This window comes from Crotalus tigris, unplaced genomic scaffold, assembly GCF_016545835.1.
Source record: "Crotalus tigris isolate CLP2741 ecotype Arizona unplaced genomic scaffold, ASM1654583v1 scf7180000017536.10889498, whole genome shotgun sequence".
In the NCBI taxonomy this organism is placed as follows: Eukaryota; Metazoa; Chordata; class Lepidosauria; order Squamata; family Viperidae; genus Crotalus; species Crotalus tigris.
Window position 1 is genome coordinate 4,409,584 of NW_024096460.1, and position 20,923 is coordinate 4,430,506.

At 37.1% G+C, this 20,923-nt stretch overlaps 2 protein-coding genes across 3 annotated transcripts; one reads left to right on the forward strand and one right to left on the reverse strand.

Moving 5' to 3' along the window:
* On the forward strand, positions 1-11,784 carry LOC120305964 (CUB and zona pellucida-like domain-containing protein 1). The gene is made up of 9 exons (XM_039338497.1): positions 1-157; positions 733-877; positions 5,218-5,426; positions 6,566-6,710; positions 7,278-7,492; positions 8,821-8,993; positions 9,792-10,177; positions 10,933-11,201; positions 11,502-11,784. Exons 1-9 carry the CDS (start codon positions 40-42, stop codon positions 11,669-11,671), a joined length of 1,830 nt encoding a protein of 609 aa, XP_039194431.1. The 5' UTR covers positions 1-39; the 3' UTR covers positions 11,672-11,784.
* A 135-nt stretch (positions 11,785-11,919) lies between these two features.
* Positions 11,920-20,923, reverse strand: CUNH10orf88 (chromosome unknown C10orf88 homolog). Of its 2 annotated transcripts, XM_039338624.1 has the most exons (6): positions 20,632-20,923; positions 18,055-18,258; positions 16,987-17,059; positions 15,612-15,815; positions 13,930-14,384; positions 11,920-12,984 (listed from the first exon to the last, which is right to left on the reverse strand). In XM_039338624.1, the coding sequence occupies exons 1-6, from the start codon at positions 20,826-20,828 to the stop codon at positions 12,765-12,767; spliced, it is 1,353 nt and encodes a 450-aa protein (XP_039194558.1). In that variant the 5' UTR covers positions 20,829-20,923; the 3' UTR covers positions 11,920-12,764. The 2 variants fall into 2 exon arrangements, with proteins under 2 accessions (XP_039194558.1, XP_039194639.1); XM_039338705.1 differs by lacking the exon at positions 15,612-15,815 and having other exon boundaries at positions 20,632-20,921.

Below are 20,923 nucleotides of genomic sequence, written 5' to 3' on the forward strand. Positions count from 1 at the left end.
TAATGATTATGAAGTAAGCAGAGATATAAAAGGCTCAAAATGCATAAACAATTGCACAGCAAAATGCCTGCAATGAGACAACATGCTTCTGCAGCTATTTTCTTGGTATTTTTCTTTGGTTTGAGTTTTGCTGAACAAAATCTGGCAGAGGTACAAGGTATGGAAAACTAGAAAAAAATTAAACTAATATAAAAATCTAATTAATGTGCAGTGGCTTTGAAATCAATCTTTGCCTAAATTATGAAACTGTATTTTAAGATTAGTCTTGTATAATCTTTATTCTTATAAATGAATTCAAAATGTTACACATCTGATACGTTCTCTCACTGCCATCAGTATAGGTTATAAAAATATTATTGTAATTATATTGTTCTCTTACAAAAGACAAAATATAGTGCACATATTTTAAAATTTTATTAAATAAATTTATATGCCATCTATTTCACCGTCAAACTCTGGTGGCTTATAACATCATTAAAACAGCAATATAAAATATTAAAAAGTCAAAACATTGATCATTGAAAATTAATAACAACAAAAAAAATCCTGACTAAAATAGGTATCAAACACAAATGAGGTGAAGGCAGATCTTTTCAGTCTACTACCTCCAGTAAGGAACATCTAAATATATAGATGTTATTATGGGAATTCTACATTTATATAATTATCTCCAAATGTTTTCAGTCAAAATTCTTCTATAAAATATTACTGAGATTAATTCTGGTTTTCTAGAACGGAATTCAACATGTATGAAAACACTGCTGAGAAATTATCAAGCGCTACCAATTCAACTCAACGCAAATGAAAATTGCATCTGGGAAATAAAGGGAGAAAGGGATATGAACGAAACCATTCGACTAATTTTTTCTTATGTGGAGTAAGTATTCTTCATCCGAGTTATGTCAGAAAAATCATAAATTAGATATAATATTAGATAAGCAGCCAGTAATTGCACTATCTGGAACAAACAAAATGCAAAACATCCTTGGAGATAGCAAGGTAACTAGAGAGTGAGATTAAGAGAAGAGAGATGAGGGAGGTTTTGTTAGACAGTAAGGAAATCATAATTGGAGACCTATAGAAGAGAGACATAGAAGATCTACCTCAAAATCTAGAAAGACAAGAAACAAAACTTCATTTTTTTATATGTTTTATTGGTGAAATATAACAACCAGAAGATATTCAACTATAACAGTGGTAATAAAATCAGACTAAAATATACAAAATGATTAAATGAATGATATTTGAATAAAGTAAAAATATATCCATAAAGTGTTAATACAGAATTAATTTAATATTTTATTAAATCTATCTGTATAGACCAAAGAAACAAAACTTTTTAGTGGATTTGAGAAAGTTATAAAAAGTTCTCTCTCTCTCTCTCAAAAAGATTGTGATGTGTCACTTTTGACAGACATCGTAGAATTATAGTATCATGGAGTTGGAAGGGATCTTGGAGGTCTTCTAGTCCAACTTCCTGACCTAGGATTCCTTATTCCATTCCAAATGGTTGTCCAATGTTTTGAAAATCTCCAGCAATGGAGCATCCACAACTCCATGTGACAAGCTTTTCCATTAACTAATTGTTCTCACTGTCAGGAAATTTCTCCTTAGTTCCAGGCTGGTTCTCTTTCTCTCTCTGATGAGCTTCCACCCATTGCTTCCTATCCTGCCCTTGGGTGCTTTGGGGAACAAATTGATCCCTACTTCCCTGTGACAGCTCTTCAGGTTTTCGAAGACAGCTATGATGTCATCTCTAAGCCTTCTCTTTGTTAGGTTAAACATACCTAGTTCTCTTAGCCTCCAAATCCCTTATCACAGTGATGGCGAACTTTTAGAGACCGATTGCCCAAACTGCAATCCAAACCCACGTATTTATCATCGGGTGCCGGGTGGGCATGACCACTGGGTGGGTATTGCTGCAGTGGTCATGGCAAACTGGGTGGGTGTGGCTGAGGTGGGCGTGGCCACCTCAATGTTGCTCGTGGGGAGGGACACCTGTGGGGGCAGGCAGGGTTGGGGGAGATCCAGGGGGTCTCTGGTGGGTGGGATAGTGGGCAGGAGGCTCACCCTAGGGAGTGAGGTGAGACCAGGCAGGGGGCAGGGCAGGGGTGCCATTGCCACAGGCATGGAAGGACAAGGCAAGGCAAGGCAGGGACCGGGGTGGCTGCTGCCTGACACCATCGGCCCCTGCACACAGCAAGCGCATGGGGGCCAACTGTATAAATCCCTCGACCGGCGCACTCTGAGGCTCCACAGCCTGCTGCAAATACCAAGCCAGCCCTCCAGCAGCAGGCGGAGTAGGGGAATGGAGACCTGGTATACTGGTTTCTTACCGCCACCCAGCTTGTTCCACGACCTCATGGCAGCAGCATTGCACAGGAGACAGCAACGGCCGGTTTTGACACATGGTTGTTTGCTGCCGGCCGTGGCCATTTGCCGCTTCACGCGCCGCACCCAATGCCGCTGCCATGAGGCCGCAGAACAAGCTGGAGATAAGGAACCAGTATACCAGTTTCTTACTGCCACCCAGCTTGTTCCATGGCCTCATGGCAGCAGCATTGGGCAGGAGGCAGCAAACGGCCGGTTTTGGCTTGGTGCGGCTGTTTGCCGCCTCGTGTATTGTGCCCAATGCCGCTGCAGTGCAGGTCAGCCAAAAGCAGGTTCCCCCTTCACCTGCCCATTCAGCTGCAGCTTTGTTGGCTCTGTAGGCAGAGCTGCGAAGTTCTCTTCTCTGACAGAGAATTTCGCAACTCTGCTTACAGAGCCACCAAAGCAGCAGGTGGATCACCGGAGGCTCAGGGAGGGAGGGTGCTGAAGTGGGTGGTTGGGCCATTGGCAAGAGCAACGCGGTTAAGTGGAAAGCGGCCTCAGAACAAATGGGGCAGGTAACGAAAGAAATCCTTGCTCCCCCCAGAAACTGCCTTTCTTTCCTTACCTGACTTCCAGCCCCGTGCTGTTTCTCCTTCACTATCTGCTGCCGCTGCTTGCAAGAACAAAGGAATTTTTTGGCAGGGAAAAAAGATCAATCAATCAATTCCAACTTCTCGTGAAAGATCGCAAAGTCGGAATTGATTGATGACCTTTTCCCCCCAAAAAAACCCTTCGTTTCCTTGCACGCTTCAGCACCCTCCCTACCCGAGCCTCCGGCGCTCCACCTGCTGCTTTGGTCGGCCTGCCAGTCCCCACCTCAATGCCCTGCCCTCCGCCACCTAGCACGGCCGCCCCGGGGCTGCAGGGGCTGGCCTGGCATGGGAAGGGCACATGCCCCGTCCTCCTGCCACCATGCAAGGTAAGGTTGCCATGTCTGCCCCCACCCAGATGCCCTCGCCTCCCCAAGCGGTTTTTTACTAACCTGCCTTTCGGCTGCGTTCTGTTTCTCTGTTCGCTTCTCAGCCTTCGCCATGTGTTTGTGAGACTATCGGTAAAAAAAAAAGTTCCATCAGATTTTCTAACTTCTCACGAGATCTCGCAAGAAGTTAGAAAATCTGATGGAACTTTTTTTTTTACCAATAGTCTCACAAACACATGGTGAAGGCTGAGAACCGAATGGAGAAATGGAATGCAGTCGAAAGGCAGGTTAATAAAAAAAACGCTTGGGGGAGGCGAGGGCATCTGGCCGGGGGCAGGCCTGGCAACCTTACCCTGTGCAGCTTCGGCAGGTGTCTGACAGGAGGATGGAAGCAACTGGTCTACCACCATGCTAGCACTGCCGTGTTGCTTCTCTACCCCATGCAGAGGCCCTGCCCCACCCCTTGCATGGAGCATCCTGCTCCCGCCGCTCCTCCCACCCTCATGCAGCACCTTCTTTCCAGCTCCAACGCATCACTTCCTCCGATGTTATGTGGGACTAAAAATAAAGTTCAATCAATCAATTCCAAATTTGCGAGATTTTTTTCCCGCAAAAAGTTGAAATTGATTGATTGATTGAACTTTTTTTTTTTTTTGCACACGGTGGCAGAGACCTAAAGTGAAAAGATTTTATAAAACCCAGCTTAAAAAGCTACTTCTCTGGGGAGATTTTGATGCAGGTTGCTCATGGATGGGACTTAAGGCCTTGGACTGGGGCGAGGGCATGTGTGCCCACAAAGAGGGCTCTGCGTGCCACCTGTGGCACGCATGCCATAGGTTCGCCACCACGGCCTTATCATCTTTGTTGCTCTTCTTTCCACTCTTTCTAGGGCCTCAACATCTTTTTTGTATCATGGTGACTAGAATTGTATGCAGTATTCAAAGTGGGGCCTTACTAGTGCAATATAGAGAGGAATTATCACTTTTTATGCTCTTGATGTTATCCCTCTGTTCATACAACCTAGGACAGCATTGGCTTTTTTGGCAGCTGCAGTACACTGCTGCCTCATACTTACGTGGTCTCCACCAGAACACAATGTTCTCTCTCAAAGAGACTACTGTTGAGCCAGGTACTGTCTATTCTACTCCTGTGTATTTGGTTTTTCCTGCCTAAGTGCAGGGCCTTACTTTTCTCCCCACTGAACTGCATCAATGTTAAAGTCGGCCAAGATCCTTCTGAATCTTGAGCCTATCTTTCAAGGTGTTAGCAATTTTCCCCATCCGTAATCTCCTCATCTTTGTTATTTATGTAGATGTTGAGCCCAAGGCAGAACCTTGAGGTACTCCAGTCATAATGTTGCCATCACTAGCCCAGATATAAGCAATATAAGAAATAAGAAACCAGGTTGACACAAAGATCATGAATAAACAAAGGTAAAGGGAGCAGTCATGTGATCATCTTTTGTGATCTTCTGACTAGGAAACTCAATTGGAAAGCCAGATTCACTTAACAACCATGTTTACTAACTTAACAACTGCAGTGATTCACTTAACAACTATGACAATAACAGTTGTAAAATGAGGCAAAAACCTAATAACTATCTTGCTAAGCAACATAAATGTTGGGCTCAATTATGGTCATAAGTCAAGAACTACCTGTATGGGCAACATTTTTTTAGAGTGTCTTTCTTTTTTCAGTGACTGAGGACTCAGACTGCAGAATTATGACACAATTATATGAAGCCAGTATTTGGAGACACTGTTTTTCTAATGTTTACAAGCGTGAGATACTGTACTACAATAATGGAAGCGTAGTACAAATATTTTATTTAGTTTCAATACTCAGAAGATTGCACTATTGTTTTTTATGAAGGGATTTCATTAATACTAACTTACAGAAAAACCAATCTTCTATTTTTCGTTTAGATTTAGCCCACTGTCCTCATGTGATGAAGAATATATTGAAGTATATGATGGTCCCTCGACTAATTCATCTGTCTTAGGAAAAATATGCCGTACTCAAGACTCAGTATTTCACTCATCATCTTCGACTTTAACATTTCGCATATCAACAGATTCCACAAATTTTACACGAAAGATCCATGCATTTTATTACTATATTTCACCAGAAACACGTAAGCCATCCACAGAAGAAAGGAGGGAGATCTCCATTCAGAATCACCTGGGAGTTCAGGTTTCCAGTTTTAGAATAGAAACTGATAGATGATACTCTTGTAGAATTGTTTGAAACTTAACTTTTCATAGCTACAATGAATTCTTAATTGAAAAATGAATTAAAAACAAAGTAAAAATAGCTTGAGCACAGGGACACCGCTTAAAGAGGGATGTAAAGCACTATGAAATGGTACATAAGTCTAAGTGCTACTGCTATTTTCCCTTTCCTCGTGGAGTCTTTTTGAGCCTTCCAGAGGGGAGGAGCATTCATTAGTGTTTTTACCACATCTGAGATCTATTTCTCCAGCATGTGGGAGAATTCGCCTCTGGAGAAAGGGACCTCATATCCAATATACCCCCCACTTGCAACCTTCCCAGGGAGCTTCCCTATATTCTTCCTGAATATAGCAAAACACATTACAAATGATGATCATATGATTGCCGGGCACTTGGCAACTAGTTGTAAATGTGAACAGGTTGCCAAATGTCCAAAATGTGGTCATGTAACTGCCGGGGAGACAGTGTGACATTTTACATCAACTGTGTTTTATGGCCCACTCTGAGGCCACTGTGACTGACAATTTTAACAAATGGTTGTGAATCAAGGACTACTTGTAACTGAATACCAAGCAATTGTGTATATACATTAATTCATAGGGGTTCAATCTGTTTATGGCCTATTCCTCTATCACAGCGGTTCTCAACCTATGGGTCGCGACCCCATTTGGGGTCGAATGACCATTTTACGGGGGTCGCCAAACAACGCAATCTACCATTTTTCCCCCTCAGGGGACGCCGCCGCGCATGGGGGCGCCGCTGCGCATGCGCGCTGCATCCGTGTGATGGGGGTCGCCGTCACACAAAGGTTGAGAACCGCTGCTCTATCAGCAGTAGATTTAGTGGAAGCTCTATTAATTCCATGTTGTATGTAAAAACTTAGAAAAATCCTTGAACCCTAAGGATTACTCTAAAGGTAATCAAAGCAGTTGCATAATTTCTAAACAGCTTGAATCCTTCCACTGGCAGAGGACAGGAACAGGAAGAACAGCAAACTATGTTTTTTTGCATGCTGATGTATGTTTTTTTAATCTTTCTAAAGCCGTTTGCGGAGGTTACTTTACTAGCCCAGAAGGAACATTCACCAGCCCAAACTACCCCAAGAAACATCCACCGTTTACATATTGTGTCTGGCATATAGAAACAGAACCATATACCAAGATAAATTTAATTTTCAAGGAAATATTGTAAGTAGATTTTGGTTTATATATGTGTTTCCAATTTTGGTCAGAGTATGAAATGTTAAAATTTTTAAATAAAGAAATAAACTAAAATAAGTTCTAAGATTAACCTTGCATTTAAAAATAGGCAGAATTATATGATTGCATGTTAGTAAAAATCACTCAGTAGAAAGTGGAATTTTAGCGAAAGAATTACAATATGCTTATCCCTAATATTTGACAGTCACTTTTTTTCTAAACTGATGCTCTTTATTCCCTATTTTCATTCATTCTTGGTTTCCCTGTTTTAGTCAAATAACTTAATCATTATAACACATTGATTCATAAATTAATTATAAACATTTGCCTAAATCCAATCTACATCTCAAATCAGTCTAACTTCTGCAGCCAGCATCCAAACACTTATGAAAGCTAATCCACAAATTCAAGAAGGTATTACCTACCATATAGCATGGAGTATAAATTAAGACTGCCAACTGGGGAATACCTTGAACCAAGGATAAATCACGATAAAGGAGAAAAAGGGATATGAGAAATAATAATAAAATCAAACTGTTGTTTTTCTGTGTCCAGCATAGAAATTGATGAAAAGTGCAGATATGATTTTATCGCCATTTATGACGGTCCAAGATCTGATTCTCCTTTAATCAAAAAAGTGTGCGGTCGTTTAACTCCAACATTTACATCTTCATCTAATGCTATGACAATTGTGATGTCTGCGGACTATGCTAATTCTTACAGGGGCTTTTCAGCTCGCTATACAACTATACCAATATCACAACCTAACAGTAAGTCCAATGACGCTATAATAACTGGTTTATACTGATATGGAAAGGGAATACCAAATACAGATCTGTTCTTCCAATGATATCTTGCATAGAAATCCGACATTTTGACATCTTTTCTAGGTTTTGAAATATGGCAAGGATTTTGTCCTTATTTCAAATTATGACCAGTTTGACATAGGCACAAGCACACCCAAATATTCTATCCACCATCAGAGCTTCCTACCTTGTTTTTATTTTGTCCCTTCAAGTCAGTGCTGACTCCTGGCTACTATCTATTGTTCAGGAAAGTCCCTGTAAGGCTTTTTGGGCAAGATTTTGGAAGTGGTTTGTCGTTGCTTGCTTCCTTGGGCAAGGGTAACTAACCAAAAATCACTCAGCTGGCTTTGTGCCTAAGAAAGGAGTAGAACTCACAATCTCCTGGTTTCCTTAACCATCATACCAAACTAGCTCTCAGTATAGCTATACCTGACTGTAATTATATTTGTCTGATGACATAAGGTCATTTATTTATACAATTTATATATAGCTGCCATAGCAATGACTGTAGGCAGTACACAAAATTAAAAGCAAATATTCAGACAATCCAAGTAATAAATGTCCAAGGTCACATATAGCTAATTACAATTTACAATTAAAACATCAGCCAGCATGTTTTGGGGGACCATCTTCTCACTTTCTGAAACTGCAAATTAGTCCAAAATACAGCAATTATGAAAAATCCTGAAAAGATCACATCTTTTGTGGAAGGCATTAAGATTTGCTGGGATCTCTGCCTGCAGGATTATAAGATTATAGAGAGAACAATGATGCTGTACCCGGAACCATTTTTTATTTTTTTTTTGCTCTCTTTATAGACAAGCTGTTATAGAAGGTGAAATATATTATACATTTCAGAATAAATGTACTCTACCATGTGCTAATATCTAGCTTACACCCAAGGAAATAATTTTAACATTTTTCTTCATCTTTTTTGGAGGTGCTTCAAATTCAAAACATTTCCAATAGTTTGGAAGTGATAGTAATAGTCAGATTTCTATTTATTTTACTTTACTATTTTGCCACAGAACCAGGATTCCCTGGGGTCTCTCATTCATATACAAACCTGTTTAACACTGCTTAGCTTTTTCAAGACCAAAGTCTTGGTTAGGTGCTGCTTGTCCCAGATGTTTTCATTTTATGATGCAAAAATAAAATCAATTTTTCACACAGAATAATTTTATAACTTTTGTCATCTCCTTTCAAATTAATCTGCAACAGCAATTACATACTTCTTTCTAGGACAAAGAGTTTTATTCCTGAGGCTATTCTATTTTTTCTTTTCCTATTAGCATCCCTCAGTTGTTCTTCAGACAACATGATAATTACTCTCAGCAAATTTTACTTGGCTTCGCTCAACTATAATGCAAGTTTCTTACATTTGAATGACCAAACTTGCAAACCTATTTCTTACAACCCAGTGATATTTTCTTTTCCAATCAACAGCTGTGGAACAATTAAAAAGGTAACATTCATTTTGTGAATTCATTTATTTTTTCCAAATCTATAGTCACCAATCAGGGCTGAAAAATTCCAGATGGTGACTAGATGGCAGCAGTGAGTTTTCCATGCTGTACTTATTTCTTTCAACTAATGGTTATCAGATTTTTGAAGCCCATACTTAAAACCTTTTCTATCTTGCTCCTCTTCACTATACTATCCCTAGATTTAAACATATTAATGGCATGCAACCTTTTACACCACTCAGATATGAAAAAGAACACTATCAGAACTGTAAGTAAATTTTAAAAACATCCCATTAGAGTACAAAGATAGTTGGAAAGCATAAGGATACAATTAAACAGGATACAAAGTATACTGAGCATTTACACCAGGTCCCTAAATTTAATGGAGCTTACAAAGTGTTTACAATCCTGAGACTAGAGATCGAAGTTGTAAATGCTCATTAGTTTCCTTTGTAATTTTATTTACTGGCAACAGCCTGCTTCATTAAATGTCCTGTGCTTTTTTCAGTATTCAAATGCTGATTTTCAAGATATCTTTTTAGTTTTCAAATGGAGAAATCAGTAATATCAAAGAAAATGATATTGGAGAAGGCTTCTACTTTTCAACGTTCTTCAGTCTATTATCATATATGATTTTCTTGCTATTGGCTGTTATATCTAAACAAAACACTTAACTACATTTTTATAATTAGATATTATAAAACCTTAAACTTGTGATGTATTTGTAGCTCAAAAGTATTTTTTCTGTCTCCTCAAATATTCTACCATTTAAAAAATACCTTTTTTTTCCTTGGCAGACTGAAGGTCAAAGCATCTCTTACAGCAATGTTGTAACTGCCTACCCAACAGGCATTGTGGTCACCCGCCAAAAGAAAGTTGAAATTGTTGTGAAATGTATAATGGAAAACAATTCGACAGTAGAAGTTGTATATGTAACAGAAAGTGAACATTTAGACAACACAACGACTGCGGGTAGATACAATCTCAGCATGTCGTTCTATGAAACAGACTCTTTCTCCAAACCAGTATTTGAAACTCCATACTTTGTTGACTTGAACCAAATGCTCTATGCACAGATCAGCCTACATTCCAGTGATCCAAATCTGGCAGTATTTGTGGATACTTGCACAGCATCTCCAGACCTTAATTCTAAATCACCAAAATATGATTTAGTTAAAAGTGGGTAAGTATATTCACTATTAATCACAATTAGGATTTATTATATAGATTGAGTTATATTACAATACATAGAACTGATCTAATTTCCATCATGGAAGAAAAATAGGACAAAGGTTTCAGATTATATTACATACATTACTTATTTAGAGAAATGATATCTGAATGACATCTAAGTAGTACTTTTGTTTATAGCCACTCAAGTTCATTCTATCTCCCATTTTATATATTTAATAGTCTGTTTACGAGACTGCAGGCATTTGATAAAATAGATTACCGTATATGCCGCCATATTAGGCGACCCGGCGTATAAGACGACCCCATCTTTATAGCCGGGCCGCATTCCTTGAACGTCGTCTTATACGCCGGAAACTACCAGTATTTCCGGCGTATAAGATGACTCGGCGTATAAGACGACCCCCGTCTTTGGCGCCGATTTCAGCGCTCGCGGAAGTCGTCTTATACGCCGGCATTTACGGTAATATCTACAAGCATGTAAATTGCAATATGTCTCACATGGCTTTATTGTACATATGCAGCAGACTAACATGAGTAACTTTCTGGACAAAATATAAGTGGGGCTAACTATAGATTGAAAGAATCCATGTGAGAAAGGAAAGAAATAGATCTAGGATTGAAACTCTTTCCCTTAAAACCATTCATTCTTGTACTTTTACAAAGCAATTTCTGATAAGCATAGAATATAAATGCCTATAATCCAAGTATTTATCATGATAAAATAATCTGAATATTCTATTTCAGCTGCACTAAGGATGATACTTTTATGGCCTATCCCATCCTTGAGCATTTTGGGAGATTCAGGTTCAGATCCTTCAGATTTCTAAAACATTACCCATCTGTTTATCTTCACTGTGAAGTTTTAATTTGCGACAGCAAGGATTCTAATTCTCGCTGTACCAAAGGTTGCATTTCTCGGCAGAAAAGAGAGATTTCTTCCTACAAATGGAAAGGAGATGCTGTGATTGGACCCCTCAAACTGAAAAGAGAAGGAAATTCCATGGATCGCTCAGGTGAGAATGTTTTCTTGGAGTTGATTACATCAGTAGATTTATCAGGTTTCATTGGGAATTGTTTAAGAGCACTTTCAGTATTACAAATAGCAATCAAAGCATGCTACCACTGAATTGCAGACACACAGAACTGCCAATACCTCCATCTCTACCAAATCAATCATAAAATACTGGTTCTTTTTAAAAAAAGGAAATGTATAGCCAACAATTTTCCAGATTTTATTTTAAAAGTATTGTTCAATAATTTTGGAACTTGTGAAGATCATTTAACCTCCATTTGTCTTCTGTTTTTATATTCAGACATTTCTAGTGAGGTTCATCCAGAAGAAAGTGTTAATGCACAGCCCCAAATCCTATATATCCTTGCATTTGTTGTGTTGGCTACAAACACAGTACTCCTGGTTGGGCTAGCAGCAAAGCGTCTTATCACTCGAGAAAGCGGATACAGATACCAGAAACTGAGTTACTAACACCTTCATTTGACTGTTTCACATCTACGCAGATATGAATGAAATGTTTTGTGGTCTTTCCATGATTTTTTCTTTAGAAGGGTAATTTCAATTAAAATAAATAAACTACAGCATTAAACATATCTGGAAGGGAAATAGCCAAATACAAAACACAGATACACATACCGCTACATTGGATATCAAAATAAGGAAACTGAAATTGAGGAAACTTATGATCATAAATATGATTCTTCTCTTCTTCCCCCATCTTTTTTTTCTGGAGAATTTTTCAGGAGACAAAAATGGCTGTAAGGTAGAAAACGGCCAGGAATATTCCTTCCATGAACTCCTTTATGTTAAACTTATTTTTAGACAAACCTTTAACCTTGTTTGCTTATATATTAATACACAAACATTCAAGCAAACTACTGAAAGAGAAATATACATGAATAACTCATTGAGGAAAAAACAGTTTTTTGATGTCAAATCATTGGATTCTGCTGCTCTACTGCCAAAATTCATCATATGAGTCATATTTACTCAAGAGCCTTTGTCAAATACAGATGAATATATACAAAATAAGATCAGAGAAAACATATATTGAAATAACTTGAAGTTCTACATGAATAACAAGACCAGATACATATTGCATGTGTCAATGAAATACAGACGCCTTCTCTTAATTAATCTGCTTTTTTTAAGACTTAACATTAATTTAAAACTCAAAATTAATGGATATTATTTAATTATTTTATGATATTACCCTACATTAAACTAGAAAAAAATCTTATTAAATGTTGATAGAGCTGCAAAGCACTTTATTTAGAATGGTTCAAAATAATTTAGTAACTTATCATGCCCAAAACTAATTTTTAAATAGTTATGAATAAATAGGCCATAAGCAGATATAGAAAATACTCTGAAATGTAAAAAATACTTATTTTACACATTACAGATGTATAACAATTAACTTTAGCATATAATACTTGCAAAATTACAGAAAAAGTACAAAGTTTGAGGTGTAAATGTTTACAAGCTTATAAGTAACAAGTTTGTAAAATACAGACCTGTCCTTATAAAACATATTGAGGTCTTTGATTTTTATAAGGATTTCCTACCTCTTCCCATCTGTGTTTTCTTCTTTCAAAGGACATTCTTGAGAACCAATATGCAAATTATTAACCAAATGTATTACTGCAGCAAGTTTATTATCAACATGTTCCTGAAGTTTTTGCATACGTAGGTCAATATAGTCCATTAATCTCTTTTCTGTCTGCTCCATCTTTTTGGACATGAACTTTTCCAAATATAGACAAATATGCTGCTGTTCTAAACTGCAAGAAATGCAAATAACCAAAAACTGATCCATGCCATTGAAAAATATAAATTATATACCTTAAGTAGCAATAATTTTACAAATACCCCAGTAGAATATCTGACACTGAAGAACAATCAAAATCTGAAAACCTTCCAAGGCTCATGTTACCTAATTGACCACATAAATAATATTAATAATCTGGAAATATTAAATATATATTTTTAAATGTTAAGCAGTATCATCTACTACTTTTTTAAAAATCAAATGAGCAGAAGATTTATTAAAATACCTCTGGTAAGGCAACAAGCAAAATAGGATTATAGCACCTCAATGGATATCGAGGCATACAATCTTCAGCCTTTGAGTACAGATAAAGTAATCATTATATTACACAGGAACAAGAACTGGAACAGGACACTCCACATTTCAATATGAATTTTGTGTATTATTGCACCCAGTGCTATAATATGTTTCTATGGGTGTCTTGGATTTTTATTACTGATGTATTACTTCATCTTCTTAACACTGTTAGCTACTCAGAATCACTTGGTAAGTAGGCAGCCATATAAGCTGAATAAGCAAATAAATATCTTTCTTTTTCATGATTTCATGCCAGCATCTCAAAACTGATTTAAAGAGATAATCTAGGGAACCAGTAGAAAGTCAGAATATAACTGCATAGTTAAATATTTTTCAAATTCAACTGATTAATCTTTCATATAGTTCCTGCTATCAGAGTGCAAATATTTATGGAAAGTGAACCAATCAGAAGTTAGCAATTTGAATGTTCTCAATTTTAATGAATTCAAAAATCCAGCTAAATTCAAGGGTCACATAATGACGAAAATTTTTGTTTAACTGTTACATAGTTCAACTACTTGGTAAAGTCTACCTTATTTTTTCAAAGAGGCATTTTGAGCCCAATTTTAAAAATGGATAAAATTTTCCAATATGAACTCACCCAACACTTTGAATTCCATCTTTCTGAGAAGTAGAATTTTTTTCACATTTATCCTTTTCACCTATGGATAGACAATCTCCTTGGCCACATACTGTTTGAAGAAGTGGAAGCAGCAATGTGGAATTTGGCGTATTTGAATTTTCATTTCCTTGTTCTTGAAAAAACGATGCCATAAACCCTTTATAGTCACTTTGAGAAGGTACAGTGCAAGGCTGAAGTCCAGGAAGCTCAAAAATGTTACTTGTAGTAAGAACCTGTTTGGTGATCTTGGAGTGTGCATTTAAATCCTCTGTAACTGTTTTAGCTGTCAAATTAGCTTTTAAAAGAGAAGGTCCATTGGACAAGTGATCTAAATCAGATGCCTTTTTCAATCCATCGATGGGATGATTTTTTCCATAGACAAATCCATTCCCTCCTAAGATGGTTTGTAACTTGCCTCCAAAAGAAATTCCATTCTAATAGAAATAAAATACATGATCTCATTAATTTAAATATATAATCCAAAAAAATAATTTCTAATCCCAGTAGTATCTACCTGAATAGTACAGACTTATATTGTACTGGTGAATATCCCCCCTTATTGGAAAACCATTTACTCAATGTGTTGCTTTTCTAGCAATTTACTGAATTTCCTCCATATTCAACCCATTGGCTCCTGCTAACCCTGCCTATCAGAGAGACTCATTTAGCCAAAGGGAAAAGCCAAGTGGGGAATTAGTCTGGAATTGTTATGTGGGCATAAAAAAGCATAGTCCAACCCCCCTTGAATGTTGTTGAATTAGTTTGGCCCCAATGCAAACTGCCAATGTCCTATGAAATAGGCATGGAGCTCTACGTGTGTAGATCTGGTTATGTTGTACTTAACAGGTTGTTTTCAGAATATTTTACTGAACTTGGCTTCATTTTACTATAATCTTTGATACAACATAAACAATTTGGAGCTTTAAAGGAGAAAGTGTTAAGTTCTTTTTATTATTTAAAATGCAAACTGTGCTGAATGTGGAATGAGCAGGACAAAGGAAAAGGAAGGTAACAATGGTAGAGAAGAATATAATTGCATTTTCACTGTTATTTTCTTCATCACCAGATTGATCCAGACCTTACAACCATGATAATGAATGAATTACATACCTTTCAAACAACACCCACCATTCACATTTGAATAGTTATAACTACATGAAACACCATGAAATTTTCTTGGCAATAATATGGAAATTGTTTGCCATTCCCTAGTTCATTTTTTCCCTTCTCGTCTACTCTACAGCTTTGGATTCCCTGGTAGCTGCCCAAGTACTATGTAAAGCTGAGCTTATCTAATTTTGGAATCTAATATGAAGATTCACGTGTTATCATATAACTTCAATTTATATATACCCTACCTTTTCAGACCAATTACGCAACTTAGTGTTATATATCTATTTATTTTTCTAACTTCACTATGCAAAAAGACCACAAAATTACTATGGAAAGGAAAACTATATATAAACAAAAATTCTAACTCTGCAACTAAATTTGGTAAGAATCATTTGAAAGAAGGCAAAACCTGCCTTTATTTCAGTTATTAACAGCACACAAATAATATGCAAGTTGAGAATACAAAAATGTCACATTATACAGTCCCTTCTACTCCTTGCGCATAAAAAGTACATTTTATGAATAATGTTTTGCAAATGGTAACTTACCTTCTGTTGAAAACGAACCATATCTAGGAGTTGTTGTGCCCCAGGTGATAATTTGGATCCCATTGATTCCATTATAGATTGTACTTTATCTAGATCTATTCCTGATCCTAATGTAACACTTGGCACAGTCTTTGCACAGGCTGACTGGACTTGTACTATGATTTTATTGATGAGCACTTTTTGTTTTTCACTGATGGATAATAGCTAGTGAAAAGAGATTTCTGGTGATTTGAGGAAATAATTCAATTAATTTAACACATTCCTTTTTAAAAAATGACATCCATTTCTTCTCCTCTTAATTCTCATAGTAAACTTTATGCAGGTGCTAGTAATAGGTCTGATATAACTAAACATAAGAATATGTTAATGGTAAGACTAGGTTGAAGCAAAATATTAGTTGTATTAAAATTTATTTTTAGATAGTATTAAAGCCATGATTTCAAGAAGGATTAGTTTCTTGATTCTGCAGCAGTGTGATTTCCATATAGAACTTTTGACAGCAGAGAAAAATTACCCATTACCTCAGTAAATATAAGTTTCTAATTTTTTATTTGCTGAAAGATGGGGAATGGTGCTGAGTAAACTTCCTTTCTATTTTCCTCTGAATCAGTTTTATATTAGTTAGGAGTACTGGGTCTCATAGGCCAGGGAGGGAGGTTAAAGAATTAAGACAAGTTTTGGGGGACAAACAGGAAAACATGAGACTGAGAAGATATGTTTATTGCATGTTTGCAACTGGGAAGGAATATTTTCAGCGCAAACATTTGATGCTTCTAAAAATTATCAATCTGTGTCAATATCATAGCTTACTTGTACTATATTGCTTTTTCTTCCATCTCTAAAATCCCTTCTTTACAAAGGAAAGAGAGAGATTATTAAAAACCACTTACAGTCAAATGCCTGGAAGAAAAATCTCACAGATTAAAGAAATGATCTTCTTTTTACAACCTCCAGAATGTAAAAGGGAACATAATAATTTTATTTATCACCATTAGAGTTGTGCAAGGCATTCAACAGAGGCTCTTTGTCAATACCAGCAAAACATCTTTTCTCAAAACAGCTATATCACTGGAAAGCTGGTACAACTGCTTCAAATATTGTCTCCAACAGTTTGCAGGCATGCAGGTCCAGCTGCTTTATTTGCAGTTGCAGAAGTGTTGCCTGTGCATGTAGATACACATACAGTATGTACAGACAGCTGGAGAGAGTTTTTAAAGCAGCTGCAAAGCAGCTGTTTCAGTGCTTTCAGGAGGAGTGCTTTGCTCACTGATATGTTTTGCAAAAGGCCTCTTTTGAATAATTTGTAAAACTGCTGGAAGTATCTTTTAAAAAATGAGGCAAAAATTTAAGTTTTTGTTTTTTTGTAATTTCCTACCTTAATCTTACAAGAAACTGTAGAGCACTCCAGTGTAAGATACTTTTTGTATAGTGAAACCTGGTCATCTTTTCTGAAAAAAAGTAAAATAAAGGAATTATAAAGTTTTTATAATATTGCATTAATGAAATAGTTTTTCATAAAGAGCAATACAAGCAATACTGTTTTTTTCCAAGATGCTACTTACATTTTTCTAATGTCCAAATAAACAAAGCAACACTGCTACATTTACAAATACTAGAAAGTTTCAATAACTCTTACATTTCTTAGTAATCCACATAAGACCAGCAGTTACTTAAACCTAGCAGAAAACTAAAGACCCCACTCACAATCCAGAAATTCTATGTACATAGCAAGTACTTCAGTGAAAAAACAGGGCATTTCTACCTCATGTAGTACTCAATGAATTCTACTGAAGGTTTTTTTTTTCCAAAATTACAAGGAAGGAGAAGTAGTCATTAAGAGCTACAGTGAGATGAATGAGAAAATTCTAGTGAGCAATAAGCTTAATGCTCAGCAGGATCTCTAAAAATGAACTCTAGTTTAGTTATTTGGGGGAAAATTATCCAAAACAAATGTTATAAAGTTAATCATTCACATATAAGTAAAGTTCTGCTCCAGGATTATTTTTAAATAAATTTCTTGAAAGCAACCTGGCTACAAGAGTTATCCACTCCTCATATAATTTGAGCGTGTATGAATACTCCTTTTTTCTTTCATGAAATGAAACTTATTATTCTTAAGATCTCTATCCAACATATCAAATTATTAATATCGTACCTATTATATTCCTGTTATCCCAACATGTTTCTGTAGGAGAAAGACCTTTTCAAAGATGTTCCAACCAATCATGAAAATGTTGCTTTCAGTTTCACTGCCTTAGCAAAACACAGTCTACATACCAATATGAATGCAGAACAAGAAAAAAACTAAAATCAAACAACATTATTGACATATACATATTAAAATATTTGAGCATATAATTTCTGGAAGTCATATCTGCGAGTCTGAATATAACCTCATTACATTATTGACTGAATCAATGTGAAAAAAGACAAAACAACTGACCTGCCATGTTTGACAGTAAACGTTTTCTCTCCCCTTCCAGTTGCATAATATTCATCACCTAAGTAGACTTCCATGTTCCTTGCTTCACTTATAATACTTAGGCTGACAATTTCTTCAGATCCACATGGATCACAGTGCAAGTAGAGTAAACAGGGAACTACACCGTCATCATTTATTTGTCCTTCAAGAACGACAACATTCTGACTAAATAGGAGAAAATGGTTATCTTAAGTTATTCACTTGAGCATCAGTACCTCTGGGAAATAAACTTTTCAAACGTACATGACAAAAATCCAAAAATATTTATCCCACAGCTAAAATCTTACACAGGCATTCAAATGGTTATCTCTTCAAAGTATTATTGAAGTTACATGAAATAAGAAGTGGTTTTTCCTACCCTTTGAAGAGCGAGGCTGAATTTAGATTGGAAAACAGAAGCATGGACTAGAAAATGAATCTTGAGAGCAAAAACTGTGTGGTGTCCATACATGAAGAACTGCAAACTGCTATAATCCATAGATTCCCAGCAATTTTCTAGAGTCTTCATTCTCTAGGAATAGCAGCAACTTTTCTTTATTTCTGTTTGCCTGAAAACATTGACTTTCTACATTTTCTATCCTGTCAATTACCGTACCTGTCCTGATCATCTCTTCTTTTGTTTGCCCTTTCTTTCTCTTCCTGCGTAGCCATCCCTTCTCATCCTATTTACATCCCATTTTTATTTCTTTTTTACTTGGAAAAGCAAAGGAAGATATTTATATATCTGAATATGTATTCCTGAATGACAGAGTAGTCTGTGGTGAAGGAAAATGGTTAGAGTATGGAAGGCATCAATTAATGATACAGATAATGAATCTATAGTTATTCTTCTACTTTAGCCCTGTACTTTTTTAGAATATGGATTTTGGCAAATGACTATGTGTATAAAAGAATAATCACCAAGACTACTTTTAGCTGAACTGACAACTCTAGGTTGACAAATCAGTGAGGCTGAACAAGGTACATAGATTTTAAGTATACATCTAAACGTTTTTCTATTGGGTTGATACAAAAGCTAAACCCACAATCTTTTGACAGCCAGGGATTGCACTGGGTGATAATGAAGGTTGCAGAGAGAATCAGTGTGGATACATTATATATATGGTAAGTGGTTGGGCTGGAATTTTCTCTTTGATAAAATAAGGGTGGATTATGATTTTGTGTATGTGCATGATTATGTTTAAAACTGTCTATTATTTTAAGATCTGCACTGGAGCTAAGAATGAATGACTAATGAAATAAATCAATATGAAGTGAATACAGAAGTGAGTGATCAATATTAAAGAAATATGTTGAGATGGTTTGATTATACAGGTAGTCCTTGCTTAAAAACAATAATTTGGACTGGCAACTCCATGCTAAGCAATATAGTCATAAAAAGCATGACTGCACCGATTTACAATGGCAGTTACAGCAAGTCATTGTTCTAAATCCTCCATAGTTGTTATAGGTGACATCACATAATTGCCATTTGCAACCTACTGCCAGATTCCCCATAGACATTGTTAGTCAAATGTCAGGAGTTAAGGTTGCAAATGATAATCATGCAACAGAGGACTCTGCAACCATTATAACTGTGAGCTGGTTGCCAAAAGCCCAAATCACAACCACATGACCGTAGAGATCCTGCAACAATGACGGCCAGTTGTAGTCACCTTATTCAATATCATAGTAACTTTGGTCTCTGAATGAGTACTAAATGAAGAGTACCAGTAGAGAGAATGAATGAGGACCAAGCATGAAACAAATCAATAAAGGAAGATAAAACAGCTCCAGAACAAGGTAAGCTGAAGAAAGTTGTGACTGGATGCAGATGGTGAGAACTCAAAAAGAGGGAGATAGAGACGTTTAAAAAACCAAAAGCTAATGAAAGGAATGGGTACAATAGAAGCAAGGATGGAATACACACAAGTATATGGAATGATATAATGAATGTAAACTAGATTTGATTCAATTTCCTTTCCTTTTATCTTTTGCCTTTTGTTTATTTTGCTGTTTCTTGATTTTCCGCCTTATCCTTCACACAAGGCTTAATTCAAAACAGAATAATTTGATTTTGGACATTTGATTCATTCATAGCACTAAATCCGAGCTTAGCAAGTAGGAATGGGAGGGCAAGAAAACATACGGCTAATTTTCAGCAGTTCTGCTCCAAGATATTGGAGGGAGTACTAGAAAACACCAAAACTTGCTCAGGACAGCTCCCATTCCCACTTTCAATACCCAGATTTAGTGCCATGTGTAAATCCAGTTCTTCTATTTCAATGGTTTTAAGTTTTTTCTGAAGCCTGGCTTATTAAATCCCAACTGACTGGATTCACATATCCAGGTAAACCATATGCCGCGATTTAAGCATTCATCCAACTCCTATATCCCCGAATTAAGCAAATCACAGGCTCCTGAACCCAGAAACTTGAGCCTGGAAAGGAATCAACCACCCTGCTGAGGGGTCCTTGGCATCACCAGACAATTCCTCGGCCGCTAGCTACATTTCGTTCGTTTCCCCATTTCCCTCTCGCCTCAGAAGGTCCTTCTCACCCGCTCGGGGCTGGTTCCGAAAGCTCCCCCGCATCGAATTGCCTCGCCTGGACGACGCAGAGAACTCCCGCCAGGTCGCTCCGACACTCCCAGGAACAGGCGACCGAGACACGGGGCCTGCCAGCAGAGACATCCCAGCCAACGGAAACATGCTGATCCTGGGGAGCCTCAGTCAAGCGGCTGCTGCTGCTGGCCATGGCAAGGTAAGAGACCCGAGCCTTGTAACGCAGCACAGCCGCGGCTGGAATGAAACTCTAGGCGGAGTAATTTTTAAGGCGGAACTTAGTGTCGA